At 43.0% G+C, this 14,077-nt stretch overlaps 1 protein-coding gene across 11 annotated transcripts; it reads left to right on the top strand.

Annotated features, from left to right (window-relative positions):
- Positions 1-362: 362 nt before the first annotated feature.
- Positions 363-13,598, top strand: CDC2L1 (cell division cycle 2-like 1 (PITSLRE proteins); the record flags this gene model as incomplete). 11 transcript variants are annotated; one of them, NM_001398365.1, is made up of 20 exons in its annotated part: positions 363-424; positions 684-835; positions 929-1,044; positions 1,460-1,584; positions 2,237-2,375; positions 2,504-2,634; positions 3,713-3,835; positions 4,857-4,952; positions 5,054-5,191; positions 5,946-6,011; positions 6,581-6,756; positions 7,041-7,131; positions 9,138-9,259; positions 9,465-9,570; positions 10,179-10,300; positions 10,721-10,828; positions 11,352-11,468; positions 11,754-11,902; positions 12,069-12,258; positions 12,754-13,598. In NM_001398365.1, the coding sequence occupies 19 exons, from the start codon at positions 725-727 to the stop codon at positions 12,844-12,846; spliced, it is 2,319 nt and encodes a 772-aa protein (NP_001385294.1). In that variant the 3' UTR covers positions 12,847-13,598.
- Positions 13,599-14,077: the final 479 nt, after the last annotated feature.

Consider the following 14,077-nt stretch of genomic DNA (forward strand, 5'->3'; position numbering starts at 1 on the left):
GGTATCTCTACGCACTGCTCCTACCGCGTCATGTGGGCGCTGTTCGCGGTTAAGCCCGTTGGCTCTGAGCGGCCCGAGCTGCAGCTGCGCCTCTCCCCGCGGGGCCGCGCTGTGACTGCCGCCAGCTCTGCAGGCGCGCCTTACGGGGTGTTCCTTTGGAAACGAATAATAAAACGGCTCTCTGCGCTTTTCACCCTCTCTTATATACCGGCAGTGCGGGGCCGTAGCACTGCCGCAGTGCCGGGGATGCGGAGCGTGCCCCACTACCGGCCTCCGCTGCGCGCCCGGGGCTGCCGGGACGGTTCGGCTCCGCTCCGCCCCGCGGCGCTGTGCGCGTGACGCCATCAGCCGGCGGCGGAAGTGACGCTCGTGCGGCGCTGCCCGTCGGTCTCCGGTCGCGGCGGCGGTGAGCGGGCCGGGCCCGGTGCGGGGTGGGGCGGGGAGAGGCCGGGGCCGGGCGGCGGTGCGGGGTGCGGGGTGCGCGGGGCTGCGGGCGTCGGGCTGAGGCGGGGCCGGACGGGGTGCTGGGGGGGAGGGGGTCCGTGTGCGGGGAAGGAATCGGTGCGGCGCGTTGATTAAAGCCGGAAGCGCCGCGTTTCCGTAACGTCTCTTTCTTTTTTTCTTTTTTTTTTCTTTTTTTTTTTCCCTTTCTTTCTTTCTTTCTTTTTTTTTTTTTTTCCCAGAGTTCGTTTTTTTTTTTTTTTTAATGGTTTTTGGAACTCCAATGGGTGATGAAAAGGATTCTTGGAAAGTGAAAACCTTGGATGAAATCCTTCAGGAGAAGAAACGGAGGAAGGAGCAAGAGGAGAAAGCAGAGATAAAGCGCATGAAAAACGTGAGTGCCCGGCTGGGGCGGCGCTGCTCAGTGCTGCTGTGCCAGAGCTAAGTCTGGTTTGGCTGACCTGTGCTTTATGTGCTCCTATCGCAGTCGGATGACAGGGATTCCAAGCGGGATTCTCTTGAAGAGGGGGAGCTGAGAGATCACCGCATGGAGATCACGATCCGCAATTCGCCGTACCGCAGGGAGGACTCCATGGAGGACAGGTAGCGCCTGGACTGCAGCGTTCCCTGAGAGCGCCTCGCGGGTTGGGAACCCCGAGCAGAGTGCTGTGAGGCACTGCAGGGGAGAAGCAGAACTTCCTGAGGTGTTTGGTGTTCCGTCCTGGCCGTGTGAGGTGCCGGGCGGCTCTCGGTTCAGGCATGGCGGTGCACTCTGCCAGTTTTGGCCACTCCTTGGTAACGCAGTGTTGTGCTGAAGGTACTGCTAAAGCACAGCTCGGTGAGCTTTGTAGCGTAGCCTTAATGCTGTAGTTCAGGGGTATTGTGGAAAATAGGAAAATAAGCATTTGTTTTTTTTACAGAAGGGATAAAAGAGAAAGTAATGCTCAGTCTGTTAAATGGTGCTTAAACCCGGGGTCTTAAACCTCCCTGAGCTTATCAGTTTGTGTCTCTATTGTAGAGGAGAAGAAGATGATTCCTTGGCTATAAAACCACCACAGCAAATGTCACGGAAAGAAAAAACCCATCATAGAAAAGATGAGAAGAGGAAAGAGAAACGGAGACACCGCAGTCATTCAGCAGAAGGTGGTGTTACACCTTGTTCACACATCTGGTAGCTTCCCAAGGTTGCACTAAATGGGCACTACAGAATGGGCACTACAGAGGGAGGAAATAAGAATTGCAGACCAGAGAAGGCGTATTAGGTGGATATGATAAATTAAGTTAAATTGACTTTGTTTTTTTCTGTTTAATTGTGTCCAGTGCCCTTCTAAGAGTGATAGATGCATGTGTCTATCTGTCTCAAGCACAGGTAGATGTCTGTGCTTGAGAGGGCAGCAGCCACTCTGGAACAGAGACACAGAGTTTGCTTTTAGTCTTGGAACTCTGTGATGCTTCATTGCGGCCTCACAGTGTCAGGGAGATGAGCTGTGGTATTTGTACCTGAATGGAAGAGCACAAATACCACTTCCATGTAACTAAGGGAGCAGAAAGTCTAGAAACATCCACTTGATCTTCCTGTTACTCACAATCTTTCTGTTTTAATGCAAGTGTTTGTGCGAGCTCTTACAGTTACTTACTTAGTGCCCTTTCAGATCAGGATGTTTCCATCAGGGAAAGAACAGAGAGCATTAGGAATATGCTGTCATAGGTGTTCTTCTTTCTGCTTCTTGTTTGAAAATAGGAGCACAAAATATTTTGAATGGTAACTCTCCAAAATTCATTTTTGCCTGTTCAGGGAAACATGCCAGAGTGAAGGAGAAAGAACGGGAGCACGAGCGTAGGAAGAGGCATAGAGAAGAGCAGGATAAGGCCCGACGTGAGTGGGAGAGGCAGAAACGGAGAGAAATGGCGAGGGAGCATTCCAGGAGGGAGAGGTACATTGTTCTTGGCAGTGAAATTGAATTGCCCTGTACTTGGTTACAGAGAAACAGTTCTCTTTTACTTCGTAAGTTAAATTTGTACGGAATTGCAACGTAACAAAAGATAACCAATTATTTTCTAGAGATCGCCTGGAGCAACTTGAGAGAGAACGAGAGAGAAAAATCAGAGAGCAGCAGAAAGAACAGAGGGAGCAAAAAGAACGTGAAAGGAGAGCTGAAGAAAGGCGTAAGGAGCGGGAAGCCAGAAGAGAAGGTGATTATTGGTGTCTGAATGCTGTTTGGATTTATTGTCTGCCACGGTGGTGGAATGGGGGTAGAGAAAGCTTTTTCACTTAGGTCAATGGCAGAACTTAAAAAAATAAAAGTAATAAAGTAGGGCGGGGTGTCTATCTGGGAAAGAAATCTCTGAAGTTCTACACAGGGAAATAAAACAACATCGGATGCCACGAGTGTGCTGGTTCTTGGGCGAGTCGGTAAGTTTTGTTTGCCTGGCTTCCTTCAGAAACAAGATCTGTGTCATCGCTGTGGTCTTTGTGTGTGTATGTGTGCCATGGTTGCAGTTGCTTCTGAACTCTTTGGCTGAGTCTAATCCAATCTGGTAGAGACTGAAGTCTCAGCATAAGTGTAGTAAAGTTCTGGGGAAATAAATGGCATGGGGATGGGGATAGGTGGTGTAAGTACTCCAGCTGTGTGTAAGGCTGATCGCTTGCCGTCTGGGTTCGGATCATTTTTGTTTAAAGGACCTCTGTTTGTCCCATCTGTCAGAGGTAAAAATCAGACCCAGCATCTGTGCTCAATTACAAAGATTGCTCAAGAGTAGCAGAAGTCATTGTATTTATTGCTATTCTTTCTGGTTCTGCTCACGCTGAACAGCTCCTTTTTGTGCTTGATATTTACACTGGTTTTGGTCTCAATTAATCTAGCCTTCCATTTTAGCTCTCTATCGCTCTGAATATTCTGTCAGCTCCTTCTAACCCTTAGGTGTTCGTATTCCTTCATACATCTCCCTGATTTGTCCACTTCTCTCTTGCCTTAACGCTGTAGGTTTGGGTTGTGTGCTGTGTAGCAGAGGGTGCATCTTGCATCTGCTTGCTAAGTATGGCAGACCTTTCTCTCTTTGGTCCAAACCCACATAGCATTGTGCATGAGGGAAATCACAGTCCTTTGCTCTCCTAGATGCAGTTAGGTTCTGCTTCCACCCCTCCCTATTACCATGTGTTCTGTAAGGAAAAAGGAAAAAAATATGCAGAGCAGGTGATTGTGGTAGACTGAAGTATTCTAATTAGGGCAGGGACATTTAACAATTTTTGTTTTGGTTTTGTTTTCACTAGTTTCTGCACACCATAGAACAGTGAGGGAAGAATATGGAGACAAAGTGAAAATGAGACCCTGGAGTCGCAGCCCATTACGACAGCAGAGAGACAAGCCTGAGCAAGCAGATAGCAGGAAACCAGGTAGCATTTGCCACCTCAGTGTCTTTGCCTGGGGGCTAGCAGCTGTTCTGGGGTAGAGTTTAATTTTTAGTATTAAACATTTATATCCCTGGAACTATACTGAAAGTATTGTCCGCTTCAGCTGTGGTGGCATACTTCTGGAATTGAGAAGGGTGGCACGTGCACTGTTACTAAAGCAATGCTGGTTTTATTTCTTTGCAGATTGAAAAGGGATTGTTTTGTACCAACTCCAGTTGGATTTGTTCTTAGGAAATAAGCTACCTTCAAAGGCCACCTTACAGAGAACTATCTAGTTAAAGTGTCACTAATTGTTGTATTGTAGAAGAAAAGCAGTGCTTAAGGCAGTGTTCTGGTTAGATGGTGAGTTTTGTTTTCTGAGATAGAAAATGGTCCTTTCCATGCAGAGAAGGTCCCAACTGTGTGTGGAGAGCCTGCACAATTGGCATAAACATGTCATTGGTTAAAGAAGAAAAGCTGTGTCTGCTTTGTTAATGTGCGTAGCTGTGAAAATCATTGTAACTCCTTGAGGTAATGCACAGTGCAATCAGCTGAGATTCCAGGCAGAGGAAGGCAGTGATCCTTTGACCTTATGGTCTGATCAGTCAACATTTATTTGCGTGTGTTGTTTCACAATGATGGACTGCAGTAGAAACACTGATTGCAAGCGCTGTGTGAGTGTACATTAGTGGGACTCTGTGTTGTGGTCGTGTTTGTTATCATGTTACACTTGTCTTTTTTAATACATTTCTTGTAGAGAGGTGTGGGCACGTGTCATGTTTTAAATTAAAAACTCAGCATTGTACATTTTTGGCTGTTGATCTGGTACCATTGCAGGTCAGGGAAACTGTTGGCTTTTGAGCAGACTGTGAAATGTTTTGGTTGCTCATATTTATATATATATATATGTGTATATAAACCTTCAGCACCAATTTAATAGCCAGAGAATCTGGGCATTCAGAGTCTTAAAAATAGAAGTGAAATTCAGTTGGCACCTTGGTTTTGATTCTTCTGGTCTCAACAGTGAAAGAAGAGAAACCAGAAGAGAGAGACCCTCTTTCCGACTTGCAAGACATCAGTGACAGTGAGAGAAAAACAAGCTCAGCTGAGTCTTCATCAGGTAATTAAATGCAGTGTAGTGGATACTCATTGTACCGTTGTCTGTTGAGGAAACACTGTTATTAGGCAGCATATCTCATTACGTGTGTTACTGTTCCTCAGCAGAGTCTGGGTCGGGCTCAGAAGAAGAGGAAGAAGAGTCGAGCAGTGAAGGATCTGAGGAAGAGGGAGAAGAGGAGGAGGAGGAGGAAGAGGAGGAGACAGGGAGCAATTCTGAGGAGGTGTCGGAGCAGTCAGCTGGTGAGTAACAGAACACAGATCCTACTGTGGGCCGGTGGGGTCTGCTGGCTTTTCTTTGTTTCTCATTCTGTGTTGTTTTATTTGAATGTTTTCCTTTTCTCCTAGTCTAGGATAGGCTGAGACCTCACAGGTCAAGATAACTAAAACGAAAAAAACAAGTACAAGTCATATTCTATCCTTTTGTATAGAGGTAATACCAATTATTTGTCTAAGACGCCGGATTAGAAAACTGAAAGCCATGTTTGTCTTCCCAAGTAGTGTAACACTAACAGTTTAAGTAATTTTGTGTTGCACAGTAACAAATACTCTGTAGAGAGCACTCTGCGTGGGGGTGGTAAAGTACAAATATCTCTGCTATTTTGAATAGTTTCAGTTGCAAATACCAGATTTTTTTTGTCACGCTTGCTACAAATATTTGAACATAAAAATAATTTTAAAAAAGGCTTAGTTAAAAAATCTTAGAGCTGTTCCCATCATTATTTAGTAAAGAAAAGGTCACAGCAGGCTGCTCTGACTGGGTGTATTTCTTTAAAATGAAGCAGAATGACCAGGCAGACATTCAGTAGTCTCCCAACCAGTGCTGTTGAGATTGAAGAAGCTTTTGTTTTCCAAGTGAAACAGCAAATGTGATGTCACTGAAGTAGATAGTGGTGCAAAAGATGATGAATGAGGAAAGTGTTTGGACAGTGGTCTGCATTGCAAGGAACTACAGAAGGGTTAAGTTGATTCAGCTGAACTTGATTCTGTCTTGCAGAAGAAGTGAGCGAAGAAGAAATGAGTGAAGAGGAAGAACGGGAGAATGGAAATCACATCCCAGTTGGTACAATGCAAATACTGAATATATCAGTTTACTCTGTTTCTGCAGTCAAATCTAGTTCTGAAAGTACTTTAAATCTGTTTGAAATCTATTTGTTGGTGCAGTTTTGCCATCATTCTGAGGCACTGTGCGTTTCACAGCTTAGAGCCGTTATGTCAGAATCAGAACTCTGTTCCAGGGTCCGTATGTAGGAATGAGATCCCAGTCTAATGAGGAGATATTTCCTTCTTTCTCATTTTGGGCTTCTTGTCGTGCCCAAAAAAGCTTTACAGTCTGAATGAGAGATACTGGGTCACTTCTTTTTTTTCATTCTGTTAGTGTAAAGATTTATTTTTCTGACATGCTGTGTTCATCTGAAAACTGTATGTACCTGACAGTAATCTGGAGTGCTTGAAAGCATCATCTCCACAAACATGAGAAATTAGGCTTCTTTTCATTGGTCTTCACTTGCATAAGTTGCATATCTTCTATCTCATAGCGATAAGTTTCTCATTTCCCTTCTTTGTCCAAAGCTGAACTTAACTCTGTTCCAAAGGACTCCCTCTTTCCACGACTGATTCTGACTTTTAAAGTTACAGAGTCGAGGTTTGATCGCGATTCAGCGGGCAGTGAGGTGGAGGAAGAGGAGGTGGGGGAGGGCAGCCCCCAGTCCAACGCGATGACGGAAGGAGACTATGTTCCTGACTCACCTGCTTCTTCCCCTATTGAACTGAAACAGGAGCTTCCCAAATATCTTCCTGCACTTCAGGTAGGGGATCACTTAAAGGATGCTTGGAAAAGTTACATGCAAATGGGTTTCGTTAACATGGGAAATGTGTTCACAATAGCATTTATGCATGAGTTGATGGGCAGAATATGTCTTGTTGATTCGTTGTTGCAGAGTACACACTTGTGTGTGAAATATGTACATCTCTCGGTTAATTCTAACTGCTCCTGTGAAGTTGCTTAGGTTTTTCTTAGTCTTGTTAAACAAAGGAGTGCAGTGCTCCTGCAGACGTGTGAGGAGTGAATGTTCTCTGTCTGTTTTCCCAGGGGTGTCGTAGTGTGGAGGAGTTTCAGTGTTTGAACAGGATTGAAGAGGGAACATACGGCGTGGTGTACAGAGCAAAAGACAAAAAGACTGGTTTGTATTATCTGCGTGGTATTAACAAAGTATTATGTCACAAATGTCATCCAGCGTGAGAAATGTTTCGCTCAGGATGTATGTTACCGTGACAGCTATTGTCACTGGTGGGGATAGGTATGAATTTTGGAAGCTATGATTTGGAAAACTTATTTGCATGTTCTGGAAACTGGAATCGACCCTCTGCGGTACTGCCCTAATTATTTTGCTGTATCAAAGCAGTTACATTCAGGTGGCATGCATGCATGTGGCATCTGGAGTGTGTTGTGCATTTCTACAGATTGTTCTGTTGCTTTATAAATTCCAACGAGCTTCTTAATAACTTTGCAGGAAATGCAGAAGGAGGTCTGGGGTACAGTGAGAAGTACAGCTTGGGTTTCTTGTCACACAGATTGCGTTTTAAGCACAGAACTGATGTCTGTTTTGTATCAGCCTTCTGCCTTAAGAAAGGGGAAAACTGTAATAATTTTCTTCTAGCCACTTTCTGCTTCTGTCATATGTATAGATTCAGACCTGCAGTTGTATGCAAATCGTGGTTCTGCATTAATCTCACATTAATGAACAAAATCTCTAAAATATTTTCTTCCTTTTCAGGGATAATGTATGCTTTTTAATAGGATATGGATTTTGACATAAGCGTTTTGCTTGCAGCTGTTTGAGTTCAGAATTAATTTCTGTATTGGTCATGACACTGTAGAACTGCTTAACTTGATTTCAGTTGCTGGTCCATTAGGCAATTATTTCTGGTTTGTGATTTGCTGCAGTTAACGTGGATCGGTCGGTTGGTTTGAAATAAGCGTGTGCCACTAGGTGCCCCTCTAAGCACAGCCACTGGGGAGAGAGTTCATAGGAGCAGTGTCTGTGTGCCATGGGTGTATACAGCACCATGTTGCTGTGGAAGAAATTTCATATACAAGTGGATTTATATTTTTAAAACTCAGAATTGTTCTTATCTGGTCTGTAATGGTACACGTCTTGTGAAAGTGACTGCGTTTCCTAGGGAGTGCAGGAGCCAACACCAGGTCACTCGTGTGTCCATGCTTAAGTGGAAGAAATACTTGGTTGGATGCTGTAGCAGGAATGGTGACATCAGTGCAGCTTTCCTGTTCCCTTGGGAAAAAAATAACATGAGATTCAATCTGTCAATCTGTTGTTTTGGCTGTGACCTCAGCTTCCCCCCCAGTGTTGCCATCACTAGTGATATGTTACTGTCCTGCAAGCTGGTCGCTGTGACAGAGCGGAGGCACAGTAAATTAAATATCTGCAATTTTAAATTGAGGTGGCAGATGGTGAAGAGAGCTTGTGACAAGATCTGTGTTCCAGAGCAGACTTAGACAGCAATAATGGTTATTCTCAGGTCCAGCTGACAAGCTGTGATGTTGGCAGTGGGGTTAAATTCTGGATGTCTCTGTTTCTGTTTGTTTTAGAATTAGGTGACCTTTTGATCTCCTCTGGGGTGGTTTTTCTGACGTCACTCATTTACTGGATAGCTGCCATCAGCTCCTTTTTCTGTTCTGTATCTTCCTTGAGGCCCTCCCTGAGGCTGACATGGCCATTACTCTGCAGTAACATGCAGAAGCAGATGTACTGAAATAATTTGAGTAGCACCTTGGTTTTCAGTTGGGTCTTTAAGGAAAAGTGAACTGTTTGTGAGACGTTTCCATCCCATCTCTCAAACTAAGGGGAGGAAATCAGAGTCAAATAAGCTTTATCTGTTATCTGCAGTGTCTTTCTAGGTGAGTTATGTCAGGATACGCTAAAACCCCTGATGCAGCTTTTGAATTGTTACTGTGGGTTTTCTTATCTTTCCTTAAACTTGGCAGTCTTTTTTTTTGTTTGCTTTGGTTTTCACTCTGTTAGTGCAGACTGACTCTGCTAATGTCTCAGGTAACGGTTTTCATTCAAATGCATTAAAATAGTAAAAGTACACTGGGAGACCTCCTGGCATTTATTTCATTAGCTGTGTGATGGGAAGTCTGCAGCTAATAATTCTCTTTTCCTTGCAGATGAAATCGTGGCTCTGAAGCGACTGAAGATGGAGAAGGAAAAGGAAGGCTTCCCCATTACCTCTCTCAGAGAAATAAATACTATTCTGAAAGCACAACACCTAAATATCGTCACTGTCAGAGTAAGACCAGCAACCTTCCATTTCCAAAGCTTTTTGTTTTGTAATGTTGCCTCTTGGCTTTTAAAATGCCTTGTGAAAACGTCAGCATTCCTAGCAGAGCTTGTTAGTTTACCACCCATAAAATAAACAGGCGGTGCTTGTCTCTACAAAACTGGACGTGTTTCAGAAATAAGCTGTGTTTTGATCACTTGTTTTTGTGTTTTAGGAAATCGTTGTAGGTAGTAATATGGATAAAATCTATATCGTTATGAACTACGTCGAACATGATCTCAAGAGTCTGATGGAAACAATGAAGCAACCATTTCTACCAGGTACTGTTTGCCACAGTCTCCTCTAATTATCTGAAATGGAAAACTGACCTAGAAAGACCCCATTCCCTTTGGGCTGTACTGACATCAGCGGACTAGCTTGTATGGTGACGTGCGTTGCCTTGGAATGTCCTCTGAGTGTTCTTTGGAGTAGAGACTACTGCTTTCTCACTGTCCAATTTGATTCTACTGATAGAGGTTAAGAGAGGAAGGTCAGCTGGCAGTGCTGGTACATACAGTGATGATAGGCTGATGAATCCAGCTGGCATGCTCAGGGTGAAAGTGAGGTTCAGATGTGAAATGGAGAGGGGAGTTTTCCCTGTGAACACTGTGTTTTATTTTTGGCCAGTTCCTATGTTGAGAAGCATTAATTTCTGAGCATTGTTTGGATGCAGTCCAGCTATCCAGACTCATTTTACTGTACTGGCAGCTCTTTGGGTCTGTTTTTGTTCTGTGACACATTTTTACACTGCACTCCTTAGTGTGCTTTCAACTTGACATCTCTTTCTTTCCCCCCAATTCCATCCTTTTTCTCTAATTAGGAAAAAAAAATAAACAACTGAAGACAGATTTCTTATTTTAAATGTATCTGGCTTTTTTAATCACTTCAGGTGAAGTGAAAACCTTGATGATTCAGTTACTACGAGGAGTCAAGCATCTTCATGACAACTGGATACTTCACCGGGACTTGAAAACTTCCAACCTGCTGCTCAGTCATTCAGGCATTTTAAAGGTAAGAACTATATGAAATACACCACACTTGTGAGAAATGGTGATGTTAAGAGCTGGGCAGCATTAATCTGCATTAGTCTTTAAACGTATGACGTGTAGTTCCTAAAACATACAGTGGTAAAACGGTGAACTTTATAATAGATAGAGACTGCCTTGCCCCAGCTCTTAAGATTTATACTAGAATGTGAGTAATAAGCATGGCATGTGAGTGCTGAATTCCTTATGGCACAATTGGAAGTTGGAACGGTGTTCTCTTCCTGCTGATGCATGACAGTGCCATTAACCTTATCTGTATCAACATCCGTGTGGCTGTTTTTTAATGCCAGAGGCCATGCAGTAGCCAGAATGGCCAGTATGTACTGGTGCTGTCCATTGGTATGGTCAATGCTGATAACATTACTGATAACTAATTTTCATCCAGGTTGGAGATTTTGGATTGGCCCGAGAATATGGATCTCCACTGAAGCCTTACACACCAGTGGTGGTGACACTTTGGTACAGGGCTCCGGAGTTGCTGCTTGGAGCCAAGGTATGCCTCTCTTTATTTTTCTGGGAAGTAAAGGATTGACTTTTCGGACTAACCTCATCTTATAATTCATGAACAGAGTATAAGTGTGCTTCATTCTTTATACTGATGTAGGAGTGAAAATTCTAAAACTTCAATTTTATTTTTCCCAATAACAAAGCTAAAATGGTTTCATCTTCCTCAGAGGATGGATGGGTGGGTGACAGATGGAGCTGCTCTCCTTCAGATTGCAGCTGGGCTTCTCGAGGTTTGGTGGGAACTGTCACTGTCATTAAGCAGCTAGATTTCTTTGTCGTGGTCTAAAATTTCTGACAAAAAGAGCAGAACAGAGGACTGTGAACATTCTGGCAATGTTCCCTTCTGGTTACCTGTTCTGTTACTGAAATCTGGGTGAAATCATTAGGGCTCTGGAGTGCTCCATTGCCAAGAACCACACCAAAAAAAAAAACCCCAAACATTGCACTATCACTAAAATACCTCATTAAATTATTTCACTGGTTTTATAAGGTATATTCTTTCTTTGTAGGAATATTCAACAGCGATAGACATGTGGTCAGTGGGGTGTATCTTCGGAGAGCTGTTGACTCAGAAACCACTGTTTCCAGGGAAGTCGGAAATTGATCAGATTAATAAAGTTTTTAAGGTAACTTTTTTAAAACCTTTCCATTCAAACTGGCTGGTTTTAGAGGCAGTTAAATTAGAGCAGTAAGAAAATAGAAATGCTTGTTACTCTTTGATGGAGATTCAGCCTTAATAAAAGGCTCGCTACTTTGATTTTCTGTTTTACAGTATCAGTGGTAGGCTAAGATAATGTTTTGTATTTTATCTGTTTTCTCTGGATTTTTATCAACTCCTGCAGCTAAATAATGAATAAGCAGGAGGGCTGCACTCTAGAATGAGTTTATTAAGGAGACATTTTAATCTGTAGGATCTGGGTACTCCAAGTGAAAAAATCTGGCCTGGCTACAATGAGCTGCCAGCAGTAAAGAAGATGACATTCACAGAATATCCCTACAACAATCTACGCAAGAGATTTGGAGCGCTCCTCTCTGATCAGGGCTTTGATCTGATGAACAAGTAAGTGCTAGCTTCTGCAGTCCTTGGAAAGTGTCTTATTTGTTACACTAGTTGTAAAAAATGACTTAATTCTGAATATTTTATATCTTACAGGCTAACGTTTTTCTTCTTTCTGCCCAACTGTCTCTCTTCTCTCTAATTCATTGTCTTCCTAAATCCGTTTCAGCTTTTTGACGTACTACCCAGCCAGAAGAATTACTGCTGAAGATGGTTTGAAGCATGAGTATTTCCGAGAGACTCCCCTTCCTATTGACCCCTCCATGTTTCCTACATGGCCAGCCAAAAGTGAACAACAAAGGGTGAAACGTGGCACCAGCCCCCGCCCACCCGAGGGAGGCCTTGGGTACAGTCAGTTGGTAAGCATCACTGACTTCCACTGTCCTAAAACAAAACAAAACGTTCTCTTTTTCCAGTGTTTGGAAAAGAATCTGTAAAATCCAAGGCTGGTGTGTATCACCATTCCAGTGTGTGGGAATTGGACTGCCAATTTTGAAGAAGCAGCTGGCCGAAAAGCAGGTCCTTAGAAGTAGGACGTGGTACAATCTCAACTGCCTTAATTATTATCAGCACTTTATTAACAGTTCCGTGTCTCAGCATAGGTGAAATGACACTGTACAGCTATTGTGCTTACTGTAATACCAACAGAAAGAGCACGAGTAACAGTCTGCATTGAACTTAGCTATGATGCCACTAAATCAAGTATGTACTTAACATCTCCTACAGCTCTTTCAGGTTTTGTTTTATTCTTTGTTTCTATTGTTTTAGATTAGCTTTAGGCCGTGATTTTTGTGTTGCAGAAGTGGATGTGTGTGCAGAGACACTGATAAATGAACTGTGTATGTTCTCCACAGGGCGATGATGATCTGAAAGACACCGGTTTTCATCTGACCACCACGAATCAAGGAGCATCTGCTGCTGGGCCTGGTTTCAGCCTCAAGTTTTAAACTCAGTGAGAAGGGGGAAAACAAAGAGAACTGTTCAAGTGAGTGGATTTCTGAGTGCCCCAGTTCTGTTCTTCACGTCAGGGAAGCTAGATGGTTTTCACGGGGGTAAAGTCAAATGTCATCCCAGATTCAAAGACTTTTGCTGGGTGTGGAGTATAACTGCTGCATTCCATTAGAGGACTGGAATTAACAGGAAAAGCCAAGGATCGTTATAAAATTTGAGAAAGGAAAACTTGAAGTACAATCCTTGATCCCTTTTTTTTTCCTTTTTTTTTTGGTTGTTCTTGTTTTCTCCTTGTAAATTTGTAGAATTAAAATACATTTTTAATTGTTTAACAGCGTGAAAGATGTCCTTTCCTCACATGCAGCAAACGTGGATGTTGGTGGCATTAAGTCTTCTAGAGTGCAAACTTGAGGATATATATATATTTTTTTTAATTCCTCTTTCCTCCCCCAGTCTGTGCTGACATTGTTGTAGTTACTGTCAGTCCAGCAAAAGAACCTTTTTATTATTTTTTTTTAAGTAAGTTCTTTGTGTCTGAGTGTAGTTGTTTGGTCAAGAAATCATAATGTTTAAGCTGTTTCTCTCCCGTTGTGTACCTTGGAGAGAGCTAAGCTGGGTTGGGCTCACCACTCGCTGACATTTTTGAGTGCACTACTGGTTTGATGTGTTGTATAAATGTATTTACAATGGCACTGGAGCAAAAAATGTACTATATTGTTTTATAAATCAAAAAAAAATTAATATTGAAGCTTTATTTTCTAGAGAACCTTCTTTTAAAAATGTCCTTTTTCCATAAAAATAACAACTTTTCATTTTACTGGTTGTATATTGCCAATTCCAGTCTTTCCTCGTAAGTGTCTTCTGAGTCTCTAATTTATAATGCTATTATCCTTTCCTGGGACAGGAAGATTTGGAAAACACTGGGGTGTTCATGCAGTTGGAACTGGGCACCAGTCCATTAATAGGCGTATGTGATGAGCATTCCAGTACACTGTAAGAGACTTGTCTTGGTGGTGGGGCTGGTTTTGCTGTCACTGGGTGAAGGCCTTGGACTTGCTCTTTGGAACTACTAGAATTGCAAATTTTCAAAGCTGTTTTCTTTTTGTGTGTGTGTTGATGAGGTACTATTTTCTCATTAGGCCTGGTTGTCTTGTACTGATGGAGAAACAGGTTTTTTGCTAGTTTACTAACTGTAGTACGCATGGTTTTAGCAAAGTTTGGGTAGGG

The sequence above is a fragment of the Gallus gallus genome, chromosome 21, assembly GCF_016699485.2.
Source record: "Gallus gallus isolate bGalGal1 chromosome 21, bGalGal1.mat.broiler.GRCg7b, whole genome shotgun sequence".
NCBI classification, from domain to species: Eukaryota; Metazoa; Chordata; class Aves; order Galliformes; family Phasianidae; genus Gallus; species Gallus gallus.